The sequence below is a fragment of the Procambarus clarkii genome, chromosome 5, assembly GCF_040958095.1.
Source record: "Procambarus clarkii isolate CNS0578487 chromosome 5, FALCON_Pclarkii_2.0, whole genome shotgun sequence".
NCBI lineage: Eukaryota > Metazoa > Arthropoda > Malacostraca > Decapoda > Cambaridae > Procambarus > Procambarus clarkii.
Genome location: NC_091154.1, coordinates 32,701,998 through 32,728,438, shown reverse-complemented (window position 1 = coordinate 32,728,438; position 26,441 = coordinate 32,701,998). Strand labels below are relative to the sequence as shown.

The 26,441-nt window shown below is 40.6% G+C and overlaps 1 protein-coding gene across 8 annotated transcripts in view; it reads left to right on the top strand.

The window, feature by feature from the left end:
• The window catches only part of LOC123762227 (gamma-tubulin complex component 6), a 117,305-nt gene that overhangs the window by 62,572 nt on the left and 28,292 nt on the right, over nt 1-26,441 (top strand). For 6 of the 8 annotated variants that reach the window (XM_045748601.2, XM_045748620.2, XM_045748610.2 and 3 more), the window contains exons 8-18: nt 4,879-5,023; nt 5,367-5,476; nt 6,203-6,313; nt 6,847-7,191; nt 7,619-7,841; nt 9,141-9,275; nt 9,572-9,671; nt 11,461-11,653; nt 12,587-14,156; nt 18,543-18,629; nt 25,288-25,420. In XM_045748601.2, coding sequence (XP_045604557.2) covers nt 4,879-5,023; nt 5,367-5,476; nt 6,203-6,313; nt 6,847-7,191; nt 7,619-7,841; nt 9,141-9,275; nt 9,572-9,671; nt 11,461-11,653; nt 12,587-14,156; nt 18,543-18,629; nt 25,288-25,420 — 3,152 coding nt within the window. The remainder of the gene's footprint in view (nt 1-4,878; nt 5,024-5,366; nt 5,477-6,202; nt 6,314-6,846; nt 7,192-7,618; nt 7,842-9,140; nt 9,276-9,571; nt 9,672-11,460; nt 11,654-12,586; nt 14,157-18,542; nt 18,630-25,287; nt 25,421-26,441) is intronic. The other 2 variants (XM_045748637.2, XM_069300748.1) reach the window with 1 other exon arrangement.

Sequence of the window (26,441 nt, the reverse complement as noted above, 5' to 3'; positions counted from 1 at the left end):
GCAATCCCCAGGCACAAAACGGCAGCAAAGCGCCACTCCACAACCGGACACAGGAACAAGGACACGCCACCGTGAAACACGGTACCAATGCTCACGTGCAGCAGCAGCAGCAACAGGCACCACTGCAACATGCAACATGTAAATAGCAACTCCCCTCTGCAAAGGCAGAGAACGGAGCAGGCAGACCCCAGACAGGGCCAACGGAGACACGACAAAACCCTGCAGGCCCAGAAACCTGCACCAGGCGACCGACGGCGGAGAAACCCCGCTCGATACCTGCTGGATGAGGTACTGGGAGCTCTTTTACACCTCAAGCCCGGCCCAAGGTCAGGCCAGACCGGCCAGAGGATGGCCCACCAGGCAGCCGCTAGGAGCAGTCCACCGGCCCACATACCCCCACAACCAGGACGGGCCGGAACTGCCATACGAAAACAGGCCAGTGCGCCCTGGAAGTCCACGGACGAACCAGCAAGAAGGCTTATGCTCGCAAGTAGGTCGTGTAACAAGCACAGACCACTGATGGTAATACAGTGTTCCCCAAAAGTGCCAATAGCACCACTGCACTCCACTGGTACTATCCCGCAAGTTCTACCAGATAGGCGGGACCCAAGAGCCAGAGCTCAAATCCTGCAAGCACAGCCAGGAGCCTCACCAGGTGAGTACAGAACCAACCCTACAACCCCCACACCTCACAACATTAAAAAAGGAGGGTCCCCTGAATGACTCCAGCATGGGTTGGACATGCACATGAGGGGGACAGGAAGGGGTGATAAAGGGACAGTCACTGGTGTGCGAACGGTCTCAGTCGTACAAAATTATACCTAAATAAAGACAGGTATATGAACACCGCCGCATCCAGCGCCCGGCCAAAAGACGCCAGACCGCAGAAACTCACCTGGCGAATGGTGGCTCGAACTTGACACGACTCAACCGTGCCCAGAAGAACTTGGGAGCACCGCCAGGTGAAGACGCCAGAGCCGGACCCGCAGGAGAACAGGGAGAGGCGAAGGAGGCGGTCCACACCCATGACACAGAAAACCGCGGTGTCCTCCCCACAACTGGGAACCAGGACACCCCTGGCGCAAAGGGGCACATACCGCAGCCAGGGAGAAGAACGAGAGGCGAAGCACTGTAGCAAAAAAGGGCGCAAAACCCCAGCACTGAACCATCGCCCAGACCAAAACAAACTCCACGGCGCATGCGCATAACACGCTGGCCGAACCGCACACCCTCCCTGCGGGAAGGCGCCAGCCAGGACTATTGCACGAGAAAAAGAGCCAAAAGAGGAAGCAGGAACAATAAAACCGGCCAAAGAAGCAAAGAGCCCAAAAAAAGGGAACCCAAACGGGCGACAAGTAGCCCAAACGGGCGACAAGTAGCCCAAACGGCCGACAAGTAGCCCAAACGGCCGACAAGTAGCCCAAACGGCCGACAAGTAGCCCAACCGGGCGACAAGTAGCCCAACCGGGCGACAAGTAGCCCAACCGGGCGACAAGTAGCCCAACCGGGCGACAAGTAGCCCAACAGGGCGACAAGTAGCCCAACAGGGCGACAAGTACTAGGAGCCGACAGACGTTCCAATAATGCGGGAAGTAGCGAAAAACCTTCCCGTACCCTCGAGAACACAGAAGCCAACACTAGTCCCGAAGGCACACGAAGGCGCAGGCGCACCCGAGATCAAAAGTCACGCAGAACCCCATCGAACGGGGAAACATGACAAAAACACCGTCCCAAAAAGCGGGGGAGGAAACATCCACCCACAGGACGGAACCAACCGACTCAAAGGCCAAGGAACCGAGCCCGGGGAGGGGCCGACGTCCAACAGCACGTACGGCGAGTGGGGAGGAAAGACCCCACTCCGCGTAACCACAAGCCCCGCCTAGAGGGGGATAAAACCCCCCACGGGGTCTAACGGGGCCAAGGCCCCCCCAAGTCAGCCCCTCCCCAGCCCCGGGAACCTACACGACAGGCCCCGGGGCCGAGCCGTTCCCCCAAAAGCCCCGGCCGTACCAGAAAACCGGGGCAGCCGTGAAAACACTAAGGAAGGGAGCCCACTGGCAGACTCATAAAACACGGCTGGAGGAACAGGCCCAAATGCCCCCGTCACTACCCCGGAAGGGGAATTCCCCGAGACTGCCCGAGTCTCAACACCACCAAACACCCCGCCCTGAACCTACAGACGGTAAGGAACCGGATGCAGGCAGGAAGGGTGAACCAGGGGAAAGACAAGGGGGCGTGGATGGAACCGAAGCAACCAACACCCCCAAGTCCCAAAACGAAATACAACGGGGCAGCCCCGGGGCTCCCGGGGAGGAAACCACGAGAACGTTGCCACCACCAAGGCTCAAGTGCAACGCCCCTGCTGCCCGCACCCGCTTAGTTAGCACAACTGGGTAACCGAGCCACAACGAGCAACCAAACTCGCAGGACACCGGGTCGAAGGTGTCACCGACCCCACAGGCAGCAGACGGAGGCAAAACAGAGAGTCACCCAGAGACAAAAGGTGAGAGCAACCCTCAAACTCGCTGGAAGCGAGGGGGGGCTCTGGGGTCACATCCATCGGACCCGCGCGCCCCCAGGGGTTTCCCAGGGTCCCGAGCGTTTACTTTAAGAGGACTCGCGCTCAGGTAATCCCAGGCAGGGTACTGCTAACCGGCACCCAAGCTACCAAACAACTTTCTAAGAGCTGAACCCCCGGGACGTGTACACTCACGGGGACCTAGCAGGGGGTACCACCAGAAATACTCAGAACACAAGGGACACAAGGGGCAAGAACGAAGGCAGACCCCCCCACCAGGTATATAAACAAAAGAAAAAGAAAACCCCGCAAGAGGACAGCGTACCCAAGCGGAACAGAGCCGGCCGCTATGATTGGTAAAGACAAGCTGCACAGTACCCCGCGCCCCACCAGTGCAAACACTGCCCCTTACTCTAAGGCGAACAAGGGAGACAGAACACCCGAGCACACAAAGAGCGGCCGAAAACCAAGCGGTAAACGGCCAAGCAGGGGCAGGACCCAAGGAACTTGTGGAAGGTGGCCCCAAGCCCCAAGGGCAGTACTTACAGGGCACCTAGGGAAGGGAACCCTAGGCGCATGCAGCCCGAGTACTGAAGAATCACACCCGGCTCACGCACCACCTAGAAAACAGACACCACACTCTAGGTACAGTGCTGAAACAACCACTGGAGCCGGAGCACATAACCATTGCCTATAGCATCAGCCGAAGAACTGATGGGTGGATAGCCGGCGTGGGAGGTCTGGGGCTCCCCCTTCCCCCTCCCGGGGAGGGGGGAGCTGCGCAGACAGCGGCGCGGTGACGTATGACGTCATACTAGTTTCCGTGTTTTCTGTTGAAGAGTTCTATTCACTAGTTCGGCTTAGGTAGCAATTTTCACCAGAATAGGGGTTTGTTTTGGAATGCTTACCTTTCTGGATGCTTGACCCGGTCGATGGCAGACATAGAATGCTTCCAACCACACGGGGGTTTCTATAGGCCATTGCTCCCCTTGCCTCTCTGAGGGGGCCAGGTTCTGGCTCGTGGTCCCCGGTAGGCCCTAGAACTCCATACACATGACTGATGCCAAAGTCTGACATTAGCATATCAGCCGGTAAAGCTCCGGGGAGCCGACGGGGCTCCCCCCAGAAAACTGATTAGGTGTTCAGAAAAAGCTTGGAACTACAACCACCAGACCTCAGGCCTTCAACTACTGTACACAGAAGTACTGTATTGTAAGCAGTCTACATGGAGAAGTGTCGGACAGCACAAGGTCACAAGCATGAGGGGTGAAACCAAATCTAACATAAGGAATAAAAGTGCCAAAAGTGCCAAGGTTTGTATGCTGCAAGAGTGTTTTGTTATATGCCAAACACCAAGACTAAGTCTACAGGCTAGGTAAAAAAACAACTTTCTCAGGCAGGTCTGTTGCAAATGAGTACAGTCCAAGGAAGAAGCCTCATGCCAATGCCTATGTTCCAGATGATCTCTAATCCAATCCGGTTGGGTTGTCCGGTTACTGTTTCCTTAAACAGAGGAAGGCCAGACTTCAGTGAACCAGCAGTTGGTACAGTGGGTCAAGAAATTAACTTTTGGGTACTAAAGCCAAGTTGTACCATCAATGCAGAGGTAGAGGAACAACTAACATTACTTGATGCACCAGCAAATAAATGCCTAAAATCCCTGCCCAATGAATTGAAAATACTTTCAGGGTAGTATAAGATGATCAAGACAGCATTTGCTTTACATTTCCGGCTCTGAACTGAGAGAGAATGCTGGAAAGTAATCAGGGGTACTCGGAGACCTATGAAAAATATCTACACACAATTCAACATACAAGCAATGTCTTGCATGCTGGAAAACAAAGGTCCTAAGCAGTTAAGCACATCTAGCTTCCAGAAATCTGGGGACTTGAAGTGTAGTGCTGCCTCTAGGTAGAGGTTAGCCAATGTATCCAAGCAGCCATCTGGTACTTACCTAGGGTGTTCCCTTAGCTGTGACATCCAATGGTATCTCTGTAAAGCTTTGACTGTTATGAAAGGGCTGCGTTTGGTGATTCTGCACTGGAAAGGTTTCTCCAGTGACTCCCTGACACCGCTATGGCTCTTCTGGAGCAGTTTAAAAAAATCTTTGTGGCATTGGTAAAGTATTGTCCTGCTTGACTGTGTGTGCCTGTTGGATGGACAAAGCAGAATTCACTTTGAGCAGCAGAATGGGATAGCACAGAAAGGTACTTGTTAATCAGATATAATAATCGACTTTCAAATTTTATGTTCAGAGTTCTCCAATAACACATACATCTCCAATGTAGTATTGCATGATTTTGCACCAGTAATTTGTTATAATATAATGCAAGTTACAACTATTTCTCATGGTTTTGCAGTATTTGGTTGTTGTACCAGGAGTTCTGGGGAAGTCTTGGTGATCACTATGTGCCATCTCTGTATGTAAGATCAATGGAGGAGCTGTGCCAAGACCTTATGAATCTCATGATTGGTGTGCCTTCACGTAGTTTCCTTTGGTGTGAAGTAAGTTAGTACAGTAAATGCAATACAGTCTAAATATTGTGCATTATTTATTTATAAGATAAAAAATATTTTCTACTTTTTTGTGTGATTAGGTTTATATATAAGATTAAGTGCACTATATTTTAAATTATTGTTATATAGAAATGGATGCCCTTGTAATCCTTCAACTCCTCCAAGTACTATATAGTCATAGTGACTTAACCCTTTCTCATAATTACCTTTTCCATTCAACCACCTGTTCTCATTGCACTGCTTTTCATGTATTTTATGTGAGGTTATGGAAATACCTTGCCTGATCAGTACGGATCAAGACCTATTTAGTATTACTGCTTCTTATCCCCAGGAATCTGAAAGTTTTTGTGTGAAGGATGGTCTGTGCTACCCTGGTGTAACTCCCGAACATCTTCAAGGCTCACTCTTGCCCTTTGTAGAGTGTGGCACACTTGTACGAAGGTATTTTAGTTTTATGATCTTTTTCTTTGTGTAAATTGTCATAAAATATTGTGAAGGTATTTGATAATATTAATGAATAATTGTATATTCCAAGAACTGGCATGGCTGAATTCTGAGTCAGCAACTCATAATACAACATCATTACTCTCATTAGGACAAAAATTCAATCAATGATGTACTGTACTTTGAAATTGAAACAAGTTTATTGAAATATAAATGGATACAAAGAGATGAGGTAGCTCAAGCTAATCTTGCCCCCCATTCAATACAGTGTGTTCGTAAATATTTTCACATGTCACAGACAATTTGCATATTACTTAAAATCTTGGATTATAAATATACACATATCTTCCTGTACACCAGGAATATTATACTAAACATACACACAAATACCTACAAATACTTGTATAACTAATTACAAAAACTAAGTACGGTAATAATAATAGGCAATAAATAGATATTTAAAAAAGTCAACAAAATGTTACAATCTTGGTGCTAATGTACGTTCCTATGTACTGACTCGAGCTACAAAACTTTTATATCATGTACAAAACAAAAGTTAAACAAAAAATTATTAAAAGTTGTAAGCCTATCCTTTTCTTGTCTGGTATCCCATTCTTAACAACCTGCACACAATGATCACAAGGTTACAGGTCTCTCACAACCCAAGGTCACACTTATTGTATTTTGATTTTCACAGTTTGAATTGAAAATGTTGTCTTTCAGGTTAGAAGTTGTGTGTGTTACTCCTAAATTTGATACACAGCATCTCTTAACACAAGGGTCAGTCTACCGTGCATTTACAGTGGCGATATCTAATGTACTGCAGGTTTACAGGTGAGTTTACTTCATGACTACAAATTTCCTCTGCTTTGTTAAATTGAGTAACTTTCAAAATATTTTTGCCTAATTTTATTATTTTGAATATTTTTAAAATAACTATTCATAAACTGTATTTTTTAAACTAATGTTTGCTGCTCAAGGAGGGAAAATGGTAAAGAAGTTTAGGTGGATATGCACATGATGAGTTGATCTTTTGAACTGAGGCTCCATGGTCATATGTATGTCGAGTTCCATAATATCAAGACTTGTCTGATAGCCAGATCTTTCAGCCTTGCCAAATGGTTCTGATTTCTCACGATCTATTCTGTTGAGGTTCTCAGTATTGGTGTAATTTTTGCAATCTTATAAATGTCAGGAAACATGCTGTGAAACATTGATAGGTTACACAGAAATGCAACTATTGGTTCAGTTTGCCAATATAAAATTTAATTATAATATAGATACATTAATTTCCTATCTAGGCAATTCCTGTTTTGTGGTATTAATATTCATTGCAGTATATATATATATATATTTTATTATTTCAGAGGCATGGTGTTCACCCTAAGTGGAGAAACTCACCTCTCGAGGCTGCAAGAGAGAGCACAGCATTTGTTAAAGAAGATAAAGTTTGTTGCCCATCTGTTTCAAATTACCTCTAACTGTTATAAAAATGGTAATACACCCAGACTCCTGCCTGACAGTACAGCTGTGAACATTGGCATCAGCCATAGGTTACAACATACATCAGTAAATGAAGAGTGTCACCAAGAAATGCTGAGAGGGCTTAACCTTCTTAGCGAGCTACTTAACCAAGTTATTCTTACCAAGGACCGAGCCTGTCTTCTGTTGCTTATATCAATCTTAAGGAATTCTTGTGCACCTTTCCTTAGGTAAGCTAGAGAGAATTATTATAGTTATATTTATGTATTTTACTAGAGTTTTATTGTTTTCCTTCTTTAAGCCTTTCTTTTTAAGCAATCAATATAATTAAAATAAGTAAATGCTCAAAGCCAAGTATAGTCAACTGCAGTATATCCTTGAGACAACCCAGTGATCACAAGTCTTATATTTCCTGATAATTTGTTCTATAAATCAACAATCCTCTTTCCAAACCAGTATATAACCCAGGTCTTTTCTAAATGTAAACTTATCTGCACAAATCAAATCCGAGTAACTATCAATGAGGATGGGGTCTTTCCTTGTACTTCCTCACCAGCTGTGCATTCTTGAATAACTGAGGCCAACTAAACCAATGCCTGGCTAATATCTTATTGGTATCCAATTAGTACATTATCTCCTTATTTGGCAACACCACAGGTACTTGGAAGACTGGATATATGAGGGAGTGTGTTCAGATCCTGGGCAGGAATTCATGATTGATGTTGATGGAAGATCTTTACTAAGACAGGATAGAAACTATTGGACAAAGGGCTACACTCTTCGGGATCTGTCATCTATCCCTGTCTTCTTCAGGGATGTGCTACAGGAAGCTTTCACTTGTGGCAAGGCTCTTAATTTACTTAAGCTTTGTTCTGTGAAGGTAAGTTAAAATTTCTATCAATAAACAGAATTAAATGGCATCATATTTAGCTTAGGATATTTTGATGCATATAACATAAGATGTAGTAAGGAACTACCCAAACTGCTAGCTTCCCACCTGGCTGCTTTCACCTGCTACTCTCAGTGCGCAGCAATCTTGCCAACAGCAGGTCCTTAGTCTCAAGTCTTATCACATTGTGACTAGCACAAAGAGTCTGAACAAGGAAATAATGGTTTCAAGGGAGAGAATATGGGAGCATCCAAATGTCCTGCTCAGAGAGTAACTTTTCATATTCACTCAAAGCCTGATATTCAAGCTATTCCACTCAAAAAGATTGATGCAGAAGCGACCAACAAAACTACAAAGAACATGATGGGTTCAAGATAGTTATCAAGAACAAGATAACTAACTCACACTGCAGAGTGTAGTTCCTGAAGTGGAGATGTCGAAGAGCTGCCACAGGATACGCAATGCACAAATCCTTTCTTCTTAGGAGATCCTGGGAAGAAAGTAGATGCCTAGGTGCAATTGGATAGCCAAATACTATAAGCTCAGATATTGGAACAAGATATCATTGACGAACACTTTCAGGGTAGAGCACTTCTGAATGTCATGTGCCTAAGTATACACTTGAGACTAACTGATCTGGACCACCCAGCAAAACAAATAAGAGATGCTTGCCTGAGCTCAGGGCACCATAGTGCAAGGATTAAGAAAGAGAGCGGCAGCCTAAAGCCATCTAGATGTCTGCTTTTACAGCACAATAATATAAAGCATCAACAGGGCAGAACGTTTGACATACCTACAGATGGAAAACCCATGCCTGAAACAAGATAGCTTTTGAAGGAGAAGTTTTATTCAAGAATTTTTTGGGTCAAGAATTTAGAGTTAAAATGGAGATGTACAAAAGCAATTTCCAAACTAGAAGTGAAAAAGTAGAATTTGGCAGGTGAACAGAAAGTTCACTAGTCAGGAAGAACAGTATTTTAAGAGTGAGGTCTTTGAACAACAATACATCCCAAATCCTTTCAGAGTACAGTATTGTAAAACATTCGTTATTTGCTGGAACTGATATATATAAGAATATGTGGAAAGAAAAAGAATCACTTGAGAAAACATGGTATGTAATCTTAACCTAATATTTAAATTGTCTGTTTTAAGAGCTCCTACTACTGCATTTTCTCTTCCTAGACAAAGCCTAAAGTGTATTTTTAGGCTTTTCTGCTAATATAATAATAAGGTTGTTTATAAATTGTTAATAAATTAATGAAAGGTCAACAGTACCTGTTGTTATTGCAGCATCATCTTGTCCAGGCTGGTAGCACTAAACACCCTAGCTTGAAGCTGTGCATATCAGGCGAAGAATTAGAACAAATGCACCATCAGTGTGAAGCATATGCAGCGCATATGCTTTATTTGGCAGCACAAAACCAGGTTAGTTCATTAATTATGCACAGTGTTTCAGTATAACTCATTCATAATGAGAATTCACTCATTCATAATGAGTGAATTGAGTTTACATTTTTGGGATAATTATTGAAACAGTATAAGAAGCTGATGTATATGAATGATTAATTATTAGCAAATGATAGTTTTCTAAAGTGATAATTAATTATGAAATGCATAGACCAACTATAATTTAGATTGTGTGGCCTACGAGGTAACTGTAATAACAGTATGGATGTAATAATTAATATTTCTGATACCTGCTAATAATGTATCTGTGTTAGGTCTCAGCTCAGCAGAAGGCAGAACAAGAGATAGAGGAGAAACAACGCTTAACAGTGATATCCTCTGAAAAGCAAGCTGCCATTATTTCGGAGTTTGAAAGTTAGTAATCATACTGCAATTTCTATTTTAAACCATATTATTATTTTAATATCTTAAAAATATATGCTAATAATAAAATTAATGTGTGTGATTTACTAATACAGTATACTGAGCTAGGTATAATAATGTAATAAGTTTAAATCCTTCAAAACACATGCTAAATAACCTAATGATAAGTCTAATGGTCTGTTCTATGTGTTGCCACAACTTCTTTGCATTGAATGAATGAATGAAAATTTTTCTTATGTAATCTATTAAAAGAGTTTCCAAACCAATTTTCATCTGAATTATTTACTTAACTCTCATACTGATGTTTCATATTGTAGTTTTAAAATGTTGCCCATTTCTTTCTCTTATAGGCACTGTGTTATGCTTGTGCTGATCATAAATATTTCTCTGCTTCTTTAAATTCTCTTATTTCAGTTCAATACTTGATTCTTCTGTAAGTTGGTACAAGAAGCATACATGGATCAGATACTTTTCTTTTTAGACATATTACTTTTGAATATAGGACTGATGAGGAAACACCCTCAGGAGTGGGGTGGGAAACACCCTCTCCAAGGAGAGATTGCTGAAATTGAAGGAATACAAAGAACATATACGGCATACATAGACGCAATAAATTAAATTATTGGGATCGTTTCAAAGCTCTCCAAATGTACTCACTAGAAAGAAGACAAGAGAGATATCAAATAACATACACGTGGAAGATACTGGAGGGCCAAGTACCAAATCTACACAGTAAAATAACAAGATATTGGAGTGAACGATTTGAAAAAAAAATGCAGAATAGAACCAGTGAAGAGCAGTGGTGCCATAGGCACAGTCAGAGAACACTGTATAAACATCAGAGGTCCACAGTTGTCCAACATCCTCCCAGCAAGCATAAGAAATATTGCCGGAACAACTGTGGACATCTTCAAGAGAAAACTAGATCATTTTCTGTAAGGAGTGCCAGACCAACTGGGGTGTGGTGGGTATGTGGGCCTGCAGGCCGCTGCAAACAACAGCCTGGTGGACCAAACACACTCAAGTCAAGCTTGGCCTCGGGCTGGGCTTGGGGAGTAGAAGAACTCCCAGAACCCCATCAACCAGGTATCAACCAAACACCATAGGAACAGAAATCTATGTACTGAGAATGATATTGGTTAGGAGGGATAAGTTACTTACTTGACAGTAACTAAAGAAAGGAAAGATAGATGTCACCTTGTCAAGTGGTATGTACTGGGAAGCCTATGGGTGTTGTAATGGATCTTTGCAGTTGGTGTAAGGGGCTGCTACAACTTATGTTAACCTAAGATAATTTTGTGAGTGATATCATGATGATAAATAATCTTTGGTAACACCATTGAAGAGAACTGATTACAGTCATTTAATATAGAGTACCTTCATTGCATACTAAATTCATTTTAGATAGACAGAAAGTTGTAGGTAGTGATTACAAACGCACAATTTTCTGCACCTTTACAGCACTCAAATACCTTTACATGCATCCCACTTGACTAGTGACTTTCTGCTTTACCTGTGTGTGGTATCTCGTTACACCCGTTTATGTTGATCATATTGAGAAGGGTCATATGAGCAAAATTTTATCTGTAGTTAAGTTCCTCCTGTTTACCTTACTGCATTTTGCTACTTAAATATTTTTATCCTCCTATTTTTGGTGATGGTGATTGCATTCAGATTAGATTGATAAATATCTGAAACATTTATATGCTTTATTTATTTTACCATTTAACCATTTATACATGGTTACAAATGAACATTTGTCATTTTATATTTTGTTCAGGAAAGATGGAACATGTTCGTCAGAAAGAAGCAGAGCAGAAAAAGTCTCAGTTTGATGAATTAAAAGAAGAAATGCTGAAAGCTAGAGAAAGAAAACTGCAAGACAAACAGAGGGAAGTGGAAGAAGATTGGAGAATTGGCCAGGAATTTGAGATGAAGGAAGCAAAGAAACTAGAGGCGGAGGAGAAGTTGAGGTATGATATTATAAAATTATAATAATAATGATGATAATAATAATAGTAAATACATTGGAAATGTAATAGCCATGATCAAAATTGTTATAATTGTTATAATAACTTTATTTAATATGTATATACAGTACATTGAAATTAAAAAAATATCATTCTCATCCTATTTCCAACTTTGAAAGGGTTGGGAGAAAGCCACCTTGACCCGCATGACTGTCTAGTCAAGATCCTCCCTAGCTAATGTTGATACTGACCACAGGGTCACCTTTCCAGTTACTAGCCAGACCTGATAGAACTATGCATTACTGATGAAGGTATAACATCACCCACACCTCCTTTACATTATAAAAGATAAAGAAGCACATAATAATTCTGGCTAACAAAAAAGATGTACAACTGTTCACTATACATAGAGTAGCATAGCTTGTTTTGTTACAGTATTGTTGAAGCACAAGCAAGCAAAACAGAGAAGAGAACTCTGGGTTGCTATCCAGTTAGGTCATGAAACTCAAAACACTTGGTACACTTGCTCAATGCATTAAAAAAATATATACAACTTACACATGTAGACAGCACTATTCCCTTGCACATGAAACCAAGGTTTTAGGAATTAATTCAAGTTAGTTTAATGAAACTGGTCATGAACCTGACTACACCATCATGGGAAGATATCAGGAGAAATGTGATGGGGCTTAGAGGTCTGGGACCTGGTGTTAGCTTGGCTATTGCCATCTGATGGTCACAGGCCACTCTGGGCTAGATTGAATTCTTCTCCACTGTCCTGTTAGCTGCACTATGAACCAACAAGAACATTTTTATACATTATTTTCTCCTCTTTGTGCAAATACCTGTTCCTCATATAGTGTACCTCACCTGGTGAAAAGATGTGTGTTTCTTTGCAATTATTTAAATATTAACATTGTATATATTTTTTTCCAGGGCCAAAATGGAATCTTATTATCACCAAAAGATGTTTGTTGCAGAACATAGTGAGGCTCTTGCTCATTGGAAAGTGCAACGATGTCTACTTAGTGAAGCTAGAAAGCAATATATCCTTGGCACTGACTGGTCACCACAGGAAAAGGATGCAGAAGCTGAAAAGTCAAAAGAGGTGGTAGACACTCCAGTTGAAGATACACACAGTACAGTAGATATAGTAGATGATGTGTCACCATTTAAAGAGCAATGTCCAATACCCAGTGTCCCATATTTAGAGCATAATGTCCATCATAGAAATTTACCCAAAAGCTTACAGAATATAGAATCAGGGATATTTGATCAAAAACAAATAAACATAAATGAAAATTTTCTTGGAGAATATACAAGTCACATTGAAAAGAATGATGATGTAAAGGAAAGTCCTATTCAAGAATTGTCATCAGTTTCCGACATGACGACATCATTGATGAGTACATCATCAGACCTCATTGAAACACCTTTTGATGAAAACCTCCCAGATTTTGAGGTTGATCTCAAGAGACCTGTAAGTTCTGAGAAAAATTTACAAGAGAACAAGTTTTCTTCTGTATATGGAAAAAGTTCCATTGATTCTATCCTTTATAATAGACCTGATGGTTTTGATGTAAAGAGAAGCAAACGGCCAACTTATATGCCAGTTTCAAGTATTGCTGAATTATCATCCAATAAGAACAACCTTCTTGAGAAAGAGTATGGAGTTGCAAGTGGCATCACTGAAAGTGCTCAAAGACTTGTTACTGAGGATATAAGGACTTCTTCAACTTATAGGATCTTTGGAGAGCCAGTTCTAGATAGCAAAACATTGGCAGTAGAAAGAAATCCAAGTAATGCCATTAAGGAAGACTTTGGCAACAGAGGTAGAGAGACAGCTGCAACCCAAGATACTAATGCCAACTTTCCAGGTCTTGTTAAAGATGAGGATGAAAATGGAAACTCGGGAGACAGTTATCCATTCACAGTTGATGACATTAATGCCAATATAGCATCTGAAAAATATACACCACTCCCAGGACCAGCATCTGTTAAAGAAAATGGTTTTCAAGACCCTAATAAAAACATAACTTTAGCAGATAATATTTCTGAAACAAAAGATGTAATTGGGAAGAACAGCACTATAGATATAAAGGTGAGCGGAGATGATAGCAATTGCAATATTATTTCTCAAAATATAAATGAAGTGCTTTCTCAGTACAAGGAGCGATGTGCTCAGGCCACTGCTATTAAGCAAAAGGTTCTCAAAGAAGAATTCCAGTCTACCACAGAAAGTAAAAATACCATGAATATTTTAAGATCAAAGTCAGTACCTTCATCATTGGCTGTGAAAAACAAACAAAAAGTTTTGGAGATTGAATATGGACTGCCACCTGTGGAAGGTCCTGCTGCAGAAGATAAACATGTAGTTACATATAGTCGACAAGTGTCGGGGGCCAGTACGTCCAGCTACAAATCTTGTTCTTTATTTGAGAGACAAACTTCCAGCTCAACAGCTTTTACAACACCAGATGAAGAGAGGCCAATTCTTATTGACCAGGTATGTTTATGTATTATTATGTACACAACCGAATCTTTAAGAACTTTTTTAACGAAGCAGACTGGTAGCATAGGTGGATGTACCTAAAAAAAAAAAAATATGCTTAGACATGTTTTCTACATGATCAGTGTTTAATGATTAAACATTGATCAATTTTTCAATGTTTAATGATTAAACATTGATCGTACAAGTTGTCTTATATTTTCTCATTCACTCTTCAGTTTTCCTTCAGGTCCTCACTTAAATAAAACTTTCAATTGCTCGGTATCAGTTTAATTTTCTTGTATGAATAGTGATCCTGGCTATAATATCTGCTGTATCCCTGGAAAAGTTGGCCAGTTCATATACTCTAGCACAGTCATTAATAACTAAATGGAACCAGGTTCAATTCCCATGCTGATTGAAACATTTGGGCATTTTTCTTACACCTGATGCTTGCTTAGAAATCGAATCTGGGACCATTTGGTTGTGAGCAAACAGTGCTGTCTACTAGGAAATGGAAAATTCTAGGAGAACAAAGCATCATAGATATATGTTTATGTAAACCTTCTCCACTTTTTGGTTTATGCAAAAGGCGAATGCATCTGAATGTAAGTTGACAAATCTCAGTAAATATTTTTTTTTTTGAGATATATACAAGAGTTGTTACATTCTTGTACAGCCACTAGTACGCGTAGCGTTTCGGGCAAGTCCTTAATCCTATGGTCCCTGGAATACGATCCCCTGCCGCGAAGAATCGTTTTTTTCATCCAAGTACACATTTTACTGTTGCGTTAAACAGAGGCTACAGTTAAGGAATTGCGCCCAGTAAATCCTCCCCGGCCAGGATACGAACCCATGACATAGCGCTCGCGGAACGCCAGGCGAGTGTCTTACCACTACACCACGGAGACTGCATTTATCTTCTTTGAAGGCTCAGGAGAATTATCATTGGGTTAGGCAAAACCTAGAGAGTATTGCTAGGATAATAAAGATATGGGAAAATGCTTGTGAATATGTAAGTTCATGTGTGCTTGGAAGATGAAATGAGAGCAAATGCTAAAGTGTTTGGTAAATCACAGCGATTAGGATTTTTCTCAGACCTTGTCAGAAACCAGGCCACAGGGATGAAGATCCTCAAAACTGCCACAAGGTAGCTACAAGGTAGCCAAAAGGTAGCCACAAGATAGGTATTTATATCTGTATTTTACAAATGGTACAGTTGTTAGCCAGCTTTCATATCCCATATGACTTGGTATACACTTTTAAATGCTTTTTCTAGCAATACATACTGAATATATTGCATTTTCATCACAATTGTTGTCTTTGATCATGTATCTTTCATTGATCAGATATACAGTGATTGCTTATTATGTTTAGGGAAAACATTATTAAAGTGTATTTTTCTTTTAAGTACATCCTAAGCTTTTATTATATGTATTGGATTTTGGGAGGGCCTTCTTAGTAGCTCCTCAAGTTAATCACTGTCCAGCAATGCCTTAAGGATGCATCAGGGTTCTTGAGACAGCACCCTGACCTATCACCCACCAGTAAGCATAAGCACCAAATACTAGCAAAAGACTGTTGAAGCAAATGATCATTGCCACCGGACTAATGCCCTAACCATAATGCACCAGTAATGGCCCCTGGTAGAACTAATGTTCCAGGAATAGCCATACCAAAGGTTCCATGCTCACTATTGTGACAGGTGAGTAAATGAAGATACAAGCTGACTGGAGCTTCAAATGGCCTTGCCTGCCAATCAAGGGCATCACGGTTTAGGTGTTTTTACCATAAAAATGATTGTTTGCCTTGTTATCTCTGGATACCAAATTTTCTGTGAGGAAGTCCCATCGGCTACCTGAAGCGATCCAAACTGATATACAGTAGTGCTATATTAGTTTGGATAGCTTCAGGGAGCCTCTGAGGCTTGCCCAGAAAATGATATCATTACATTCAACACTGGTTTTCTGTGGGGAGCCCCGTCTGCTCTCCGAAGATATCCAAACTGATATGTGCTATACTCTTATTAGTTTGAGGTCATCAGTCACAGGAGTTCTTATGCCTACCGGGGACCACGAACCAGAACCTGGTCCCCTCAGAGAGGCACAGGGAGCAGTGGCCTATGAGCACTTTACATTTAAAGTATGTCATCATTCTCATCGACCGGGGAAAGACCCAGAAAGGTAGGCGAATCAAAACAGACCTCTGTCTGGTTAACCCGTACAATCTACATCCTAAAAGATCAAAATAGCTCCCCAAGAAAGACACCAAACAAGCAACACTTCATACAACTAGCACTCCCGCTTGCTACCCGGCAGCCCACCACCTGTTGGGCTGAACTCGAGGCCAGAGATGACCGAACTGACCACCAGCACATCAGTTCAAGAACTGAGCCTTCAGGACTCGCCCAGAAAATGGTGTTTCATTACATTCATAGCTGGTTTTTTAAATGTTAAAGCAACTTTTGTTGCTTGTTTTGTTTCACTTATGTTTTCTGGAGGGGGTTTTCTCATTGTTGTCTCAGGGGTCCTAGTGCATCTTCCAAAGGCATGGCTGGAGCAGCACTTAGCAAAAAAGAGCTATAGAAGGCCCACCAGTCAATGATGCTTCATTACATTCAATGCTTGAGTTTGATTTTTCTCTTTTTGTAATTTTAAGATGAGTATTCCTCTTTTTTTTCACTGCAATCTCTAGAACTGCTATCAATCTTGACACCTTTATATTTTGACATTTATTATGCTTTAATATTTTGTATCCTGACTCCATCAGTGGTGTCTTATAATATGTAATACTGTATATAAACAAATGTACTGAAATCATGTAATGTAATTTTAAGGTTACCGAGATGGTAAGTCTGTGAGTTAGAAACTACATCATTCAAAGAACTCTTTGGGGTATAAACATGCAGGCAGATATTTGTAGGACTATTGTAGGTGCACTATTTCTCAGTACAGAAGTATATGGACCATGGACCATATAACAAATTTCAACAGAAACTTAACTTTTCTGTTTATTGTATTAGAAATGTCCTGTAATGACTTTAATTGTAGACAATTAGTTTTTCACTTGTATGACGTTTAGTGTAAAAATAAACGGTGAGAAGCCACAAAAGTAAACTTAACTCTGGGTAAGCTTTAGAGTTTGAAGTCACTATATTTTGAGTAGGCTCACATACCAGATTTCACTGTTTGACATGAACAATATATAACATGAGATGAAGTAATTGGGACTTGTCAAAAAATGTATTGTACGTAGTTTATGGATGTTTCATGGGAAGGCGAGTAGCTCATGTGCCAATCCTGTATGTCCTGGCAGTGGCTCATGGACCAATCCTGTATGACCTAGCAGTAGTCCCTGGACCAATCTTGTATGACCTAGCAGTAGTCCATGGACCAATCCTGTATGTCCTAGCAGTAGTCCATGGACCAATCCTGTATGACATAGCAGTAGTCCATGGACCAATCCTGTATGACCTGGTAGTAGTCCATGGACCAATCCTGTATGTCCTAGCAGTAGTCCATGGACCAATCCTGTATGACCTAGCAGTAGTCCATGGACCAATCCTGTATGACCTAGCAGTAGTCCATGGACCAATCCTGTATGACCTGGTAGTAGTCCATGGACCAATCCTGTATGACCTGGTAGTAGTCCATGTACCAATCTAGATATGTTTGAGTTATAGTTGAAAATATCATGGTGAAATGTAATTTAATATCATTTATAAATTTTCCCCCAAGAGGCAAATATGAAGCCTAGACACAACATGGAGTCATGTCAATAACGACCAGAGTCAAAATGACAATGAGACCTTTCATAGTCAATTATAATTAATAATTCTTTTTGTTGTATGGACCATGTTTTGATGCTGAGAGGAAGGGAAGGGAACTATCAGGTGGAAAGCGCGAAGCCATCATGACTGTATGGCACTGGGAAGGGGTCAGGATAAGGATTTGGGATGGGACAGGGGAAGAAGGAATGGTGCCCAACCACTTGGACGGTCGGGGATTGAACGCCGACCTGCATGAAGCGAGACCGTCGCTCTATCATCCAGCATCAAAACATGGTTCATACAACAAAAAGAATTATTTGAGTATATAGGAGTAAAGAGGAGTAAACATAGCAATGCATCAAAAGTGTACTAGAAGGCTTCAAGAAACGATGCATGCATTAACAGCTGGGCTTTGGGTCCAAAACCCTACCACAAAATAAGATCTATAGGAAAATAATGTTTAATATTTTTTGTATGTTAGCTTTAGTATTCAAATGCTTTGAGTTGATAAATACAATTCTTTCAATACTTACTTCCCAATTCTGTGGAGAAATTGACCTTTGATTGTTCCATAATGCAAGGATCCTGGCTAAATTTTGAACTTGCTCAACCCTTTCCTCCAATAACTTGCCAAGGTTGGTGGAGAGGTGCTGAAAGAACGAGGTAGGAGCATTCATGGTCATGCTTCAGATGCCATCATTCATAAGCTACTCTGGAGACATGTAGGTGGCGACCAGTGCCCGCTATGATATAATTCTTTGTTATGCATCTGTAAAATGAGAATGAATAGATGTAATAAAGTTGAATATTTGGCAATCATATTTTATGTTCAAATTCTGATATGAATAATTTTTTAAATTCTTAAAAATATTATGTTTTATATTTTGTAGTATTGTAAATACATTTTAGACCTACCTTACATAATGGGATATTTTGCTATATAAAAAACACAACTAGACAATTACTCTACAATATACAGTAACACTGTTGTAGTCACGTTTCACATAAAATGTATTAAAGTATGAGATAGCCGAGCTTTCCTTCAGAAGAAACATAGCAGTAAAGCCAAATGGAGCTTGCACTCTGAGCTTAGCATTTACTAGCTACAGAGCTTATTAGCTTACAGAGCTACAAAATAATTTTTCAGACATTCTTACAATTGGGGAATTTCCATAGGTCTGCTTATCTAGCAGACTTATGGAAAAAGACAGTTCCAGTCTACAAAAATGGTAACACAGAAGACCCTCTAAATTATAGACCCACATCATTGATAAATGGAGTGTCCTATCATTAGTGAAAATAATTAAAGCCAGATGTATGGAATACTTAGAGAGAAATGATGAGTAACATTCTATATTACTTTTGAACTGGTAAATCCTGTGTAACAAATCTACTAGTTTTTTATAGTAGAGCCACAGAGATCTTATAGGAAAGAGATAGTTGGGTCGACTGCATCTATCTGGACCTAAAAAAAAGGGTTTCGACAGAGTTTCACACAAGAGGGTGTTCTGAAAATTAGAGTGTGCAGGAGTGACAGGTAGACTACTCATATAGATGAAAAATTTCTTACCACCAAAAAATTATAAGCAATGATTAGAGGCAATGTATCAATTGAGATGTTACTAATGGAGTACCATGAAGTTCAATTCTGGTCACTTTCATTGTCTATATGAACAAACTCTGCCAGAATTATTCAGAATTACTTGAATATGTTTGCAGATTACACTAGGTTACTGGGGAAGGTTAAACATTTAGATGACTGTTATGCTCTTCAAAATGAACTTGACAAAGGAGGTAAGTGGAGCAACACGTGGTACAGTAGATGGATAAATCCACAAGGGCCGTGATGAGGGTTCGAATTTACGTCCAGGCTGATCCCAGACGCGCCTTAATTGACTGAGCCACAACATGGTCAAAAGAATTGCCACCGAGATTGCTACTTCTCTCACACAGATCTTGCAGTCTCTCCGAGACAAACCGGGGTTTTACACAATTCCCCCATGCACTCAGGCTCTGTCAACAAGCTATTCTACCTCTTTGCCCTTACTTCAATACACACACAAATCACAATAGCGTGATATATCAAATGAATAAATCCACAAGGGCCGTGATTAGAGTTTGAACTTATGTCCAGGATGATCCCAGACGTGCCTTAATTGACTGAACTACGACATGGTCAAAAAAACATAAAAAATCCCGGATTGTGTCTTGGAGAGACTGCGGGATACGCATGAGAGCAGTAGCAATTCCAGTTGCAGTTCTTTTGATCATGTCGTGGCTCAGTCGATTAAGGCGCATCTGGGATCATCCTGGACGTAAGTTCGAATCCTCTTCACGGCCCTTGTGAATTTATTCATTTGATATATCACGCTATTGTGATTTCTGTGTGTACATGGTAGATGGAATTCAGTGTAAGTAAATGTTACATAATATAGTGTAGAATACTGGAAAACCAGTTTACTGTGGATAGTAAACTGTCAACAGACTATTACATCATAAGCATTGTGGGAGGGGCTTGCTACACTTCCAAATTTCAGCATTGCTTTTCAATTCATACATGGGAAAATGGTAAAGAAATTGGTCATGATATTCATGAGATCAGCATTAAAATATTCAGCAACTTTGTGGTATTCATCTTTAGGTTATCTTGAGATGATTTTGGGGCTTAGCATCCCCCTGGCCCATTTCTGGACCAGGCCTTTTTTTTTTTTTTGTTACACACCCTCAGGAAGCAGCATATAGCAGCTGTCTTAATTACCAGGTACCTATTTACTGCTAGGTGAACAGGTACATCAGAGTGAAAGAAACTGCCCATTTGTTTCCGCCTCCACTGGGGATCGAACCCTGAATCTCAGGACTACGAATCCGAAGCGTTGGTCCGCTCAGCTGTCAGGCCCTTATCATAAGAAGCACGACAACAAACTACAAAAGTTGTAAAGATTTGTTAATAAATGGACATTTATTAGCTTTTGGAAATAAATAAATAAAGAGCTATGAGAAGAGGTAGGAGACATTAAATATGGCATACCTAGTAGGTAGAAGGAAACAAGGCAATGTGATTACAACATTCAAAATCATGACAGGGATCTGCAAAGTTGACAGAGGAATTTTTTAAACCTTAAATTTCAATAACAAGAAGCCATAAATTCATGCTAAGAAAACAAAGGTGGCAAAAAATATACAAAACTCTCTTTAGGTGAATAGAGTTGTGGATGGATGGAATAATTTAAATGAGAGAATGGGGAACTGCTAGAAATATCGACAGCTTCAAAATGTCATATGTTAAATATTATAGGGAAGGCAGGACACCACAAACATAGTAGCTCTCATCCTGTTACTACAATTAAGAAATTTCACAGGCCTATGTAGCCCCACCACACACACCCTCTCTGATACCAAAGAATGATCAGAGTGGTAGACGGTTGGAACAAGTTAAGTGAGAAGGTGATGGAGGCCAAAACCATCAGTAGTTTCAAAGTGTTATATGAAAAAGAATACTGGGAAGATGGGACACCATGAGCGTAGCTCTCATCCTGTAACTACACTTGGGTAATTACACTTTACATGAACAAATACAGTGGATCTATACACAAATGAACATAGTACTCATGCATGTACCTGTATACGTGTGTATTCTTACATGTTTTAATAAGATGCATTTTTTGTTTTTCAATATTTTTTTTGTAATTTTAACCATTGAACAGTGGCATAGTGGAAGCATGCTGACTACACAACTCACGAAGATATTTTCATTCATAAATCTCGATTATTGATCATTATATATATGTACTGAGGGCTGACTTGTGTGGCATGGCTAGACTGTAGCTCTAACATTTCTAGGGAGGTCGCCACTTCATTCAGAGGGAAATGTTATTACACACCCTACTCGGTCTTCAATTCTCGTATAATTATTCAATACTTTGCGGAATAAAGAATTTTTAAACATTAAGCATTTTTAATATGAAGTGTTTGCATTGATGTTTGATTTTGGTGAACTCCTTTGTCTGAAACTTATACTGTACTTGTAATTCAAGATCTTGTTTTTTCTAAAACTCAAATACTGTACTGTAAACCACTAGATAACTTGATGCAGGAATCATTTTGAATATTTTGTCATTTAATTTATCTGATTTTTGGTAGCGTCTTGTAGAAGACATGATGCTTAATATGAAACACTGATGTAGATGATGATGATCAGAGCACTGCACAATACCCAGTGGAGGTTTTGCATGTTTCATTTATTAGTTTGGATGTAGTGGTTTGCTGAAAATGCTGCATGTTTATTTTCTGAGCTTAAACTACTCAGTGTTACTCCCAAAGGGCAAGAGTCCCACTGTCCTAGCTTTCCACAGACTCCAGCTAGTGTCGGTGTGACCTTCATCCCCATTGCAGCAAGGGTCTTGTCCAACTCACTTGATGGGTCATGATGTGAATTTAGAGACACTGAAGAATACTTGATCTCGCCCCGTGAGGCTTATCATGATATACATTCCTCTACACTAAAAACATTCTTCCAAGCAAAACTTTGATTTGAAAAGTACCTAATATTTCTCTGATACTGGTAACCTTCAATTGCTAGTTGGCTACCTGGTCACCACTACTGCCTGCCACCAGGTAATAGCATTGGCTGTGTACACAGATGGACATCAGGGCAGCCTCCATCTCCATACCAGAGGCTGTCCTGAATTGGTCGTCTTCCGTTTTTAGTTGGTGCCTAGGAAATGTTGTCCCTCTCATCTGGATCTTCATTAGCTCAATGGGTGTGTTGACCCTGGCTGCATGGTTTACCCGCAGTCACATTTACAAAAGGTTTTGAACTGTTTTTTTGGTTGATAACTCATTTCTGGATTTGAAATTACACGAGTCATGATCATTTGGCCTTGGGGCTCTCCTTTATCAAATGTTTCCTCTACTGCTTTTCATGGGTTCCATGCCTTGGAGGCCTCTTCAGTCCATTGCCCGAGTTGTTCAATGATGCTTCCAGCTTGGATTGAGAGGTTTGTGTTTGATTACCACCATGCTGGTCAAGATCTTGGTTGTTATTATTGGCACCATCTCACGTCAAGTATTGTGAGATGCAGTTGCTTCGAGTATATGTAAATACTCTGTTTACATGGAAGCTGCTGCCCATCTGTAATCAAACTGTGCTCCAAATGCACACTTCCTTGATAAATGGGTCATCTCATTATCTCCTATTGTGGCATTAGACTCTGACTATTCCCAAACAGGATAGCTTTGTGTTGGACACATTTCATCTCAACTAGAACCATTGGAAGATTATTTATTTGTTAACTCAAATCCAGATGTTGGCATAGTTGGTGAAATTGGAGAGCTTTGTGGGAAGTTTTCTTTTGCTTACTCCTATGTGGCCAGTCCAGCCTTGGTTTGTAGCTATATTAATTTGCCTCCACTCATCTCCCTACTTGAGACTGCTCTTTATGCAGAAGGTCAGCTGCTGAAGGATTGTGGACTCTACAAGGCTCTTCTGTGTGCCTGGAGTTTCTGTGCTGGATCTATTACTACCTGAATTGGGGCCAGGAGGTGATCCTTCTTCATTATCTTTATGATTCATCTCATCACCAGTATGAGTTGGCTTGGTGTAATGATTTTTATATCTGCTCTCTCTCTCTCCCATATCTATGCTTCTCCTCATTTCCTTCTTGACAAGACTGTTTGCAGAACAAGCCATGATGATTCCTTTGTGTTCCTCTGTTTTGATCATTTTTGGCTAAGAATGTGACACTATAACCAGAGCCCTATTTTGGTTTGTGAGGCCATCTGTTCATTTACTGTGTGCTGGAGCTGCTCTACACTGGTATCTTTAGGCACCTCAATACTCATAGTCTGGTGCTTTATTCATCAGCCCTTAAACCACAATTCCTTGTTTTAAGACTTGATGTCTCCCTTTCTCTACCAGCTTGTGAAGTAAAGACAGCCAATAATCAGACAATGCCCATTATCTGTGAAGGCATTTTCCTCTACTATGACAAGTGGCAACATTCAAGCCTGGGAGCCTTGGAGGACGGAGCCTAGGTTTGATACATGTTACTTGCCTAGTCTCTCTTTTTTTTTTTTTTTTTTCTCCGTCATCAGTGTGGTAATAGGTTGTTACTCCTGCTAACCTACACAAAAGCTGAAGGTTCAGGTTCTGGTTATCTGTACTACTCCAGAGCTGTTGTTCTCCTCAGTCCCGTTTGGTTTCAGCCTGCGACATTAGTAAGTTTCATTTATTTTAGTTTTTAATAACTTTTCTGTTCGGAGCCCCGTTGGCTCCCTGAAGCTATCCAAACTGACACATGCCATATTAGTTTGTTGTGATCACCTCCCATATTCGTGTGTTTACCCCAGGGTCGTCGTGGCCCGTCTTTGTTTCCCGTCTTTGTCTCGTAGGTATTCGGGTTCTGGCCTACCTCGACGACTGATTGGTGTGGATTCCCAGCTGGTCTGTGTGTCTACTAGCCAGGGGATGTGGTTCTTTCCCAGCTTGCTGGGTTTGGGGTCCTGGTTAACCATACTGTATATATAACCATATGGTTAACTAGCAGTTGATAGCAGTAGCACAACAATACTTATCAGTCTTCTAATCCAAGTATTCTTTGGATATATTTTGATTATAGAAGAATGTACTGTCTGATGGTCATTCGGGCTGTATTCAATATTCTTCAGTGTCTCTCTCTCTCCACATTATTACTCAGCAAGGGTAGTTTGATAATACCTTGGCTGTTTGGGGATGATGGTCACACTGATCCTGGAATCCAGCTAGGAAAATCAAGGCTCTTGCCTAAGAGAGAGATCAATTGGCTTGCTCAAAAAGGAGCTTCTCATATACACTGAAAATCTTACTGTTTATACTATGTCTATCTATATCTATCTATATCTATCTCTATCTATCTCTATCTCTATATCTCTATCTATCTATATCTATCTCTATCTCTAACTATCTCTATCTATATCTATCTGTCTCTATCTATCTATCTCTATCTATCTATATCTATCTATATAATATTTATTTTGAATGAAAAATAGAATAAACAATGATGTATTTGGCCATATTCTTGTTAGGTTCATAAGACGGTTTTACTTCTTGCCTTGATGTGAATATCTCCTTTTAATTTAACTGTACTGCATGCTTGTAGTAAATGCTTTCATAATGTTATTTGCAATTATTTTAATTCATGCAGTATTTAGATTTAACTATACTGTAATAAAAATGTCTTACAAATTAGTGTGTTATCAAATAAAGTTATAAAGAGAAACATATTCGACTAAACTTGAATAATCAGATGTTATTTTGAGTAAAAATACAGAGAAATTTTAAGTATATATAGTACTTAGGCCTATTATGAAATTATTTAATTTTAAATACTACACTTCATACAGAATCAGGAGCCTATGCTGTCACCTACTGAAGCCATGAGTGACATGACCCCAATTGAAGACTTGCTGTCTTCTGTGAGACACTCAGTACTATATAAAGCTGAACCATACAATGTGGAGAACTTTAAACTTATGGGTGAGAATTCAAGATAATGTTCTACAGTATTATTATAAATTTTATCATAATAAATAGGTTGTTCAGTATTTTAACCCCTTCACTGTACACTTGTTTGTGGCAAAAACTTCATAGTGCAATTGTTAAGGACATATTTTTGTTGTTTTTTTAATGTTCAGGTAAAGTTAATGTCAAAATGTTTCCAAACTCAACTATGTTCATTTTAAAACACAAAAGACTGATGAAATCATTAAAATATAGCCTAATTAAAAAAAAAAGAAATGCACAACTCTCAAAACGTCATTTGTTTGGCGCAGTGCAGTGGTTAAACTGTGCTCTGAGCAGCCTCATGATTACTTTCCAAATCAGGGGCAGGACCCTAAACACACATGAGGCTCCCAACCATCTATGCCCAGTGCTGACAAGAACATTTCAAATAGTCTTGCATGTAGATGGGGAGTAGAGGGGAGATAAATTTCAGTTCACCACCAAGGAGCTTGCTCACTTTTAACACTGAGCTGAACCTTGGCAGTCTTGCGAGAAATGACATTGGAAGAATATCCAGTTAACACTAATTACCACATAAGAAGAGTTGGAGGAGCAAGCAGACTTAGAAAGGAGTATTTCACAGTACTGTACAGTACTCAATGCCTCGGTTTTCCCACTGCACCCCGCCGGGGCAGTGTGCACGACCTAACCAAGGCACACTAAGGTCATCCTACTCAGTCTCTGGTTAGCTGGGTTGGCCTACATATACCCATTCTCCTCTCCATAAGGCTCTGTTCCCTATGTCTTTCTGTACATAGAGACTTCCCTTCTTGCTAATAGGGGACTTATTTTTATCTGGGTTCTGCCTCTTCAATGCTGCCTGCTGGATTTGTGACACCTTTGACCCTGAGTCGTGTGGGATTTGTTCACTGCATATTACTTGCCTAACAAACCATTTTGATGCTGTTCAGGGTTTTTAGGCATTGGCTGCTTTACGTTTAAGGTGTTCTGTTTCACAGTGGCCTAGGTTATGTGGCCGGTTGGATGTGCTGGA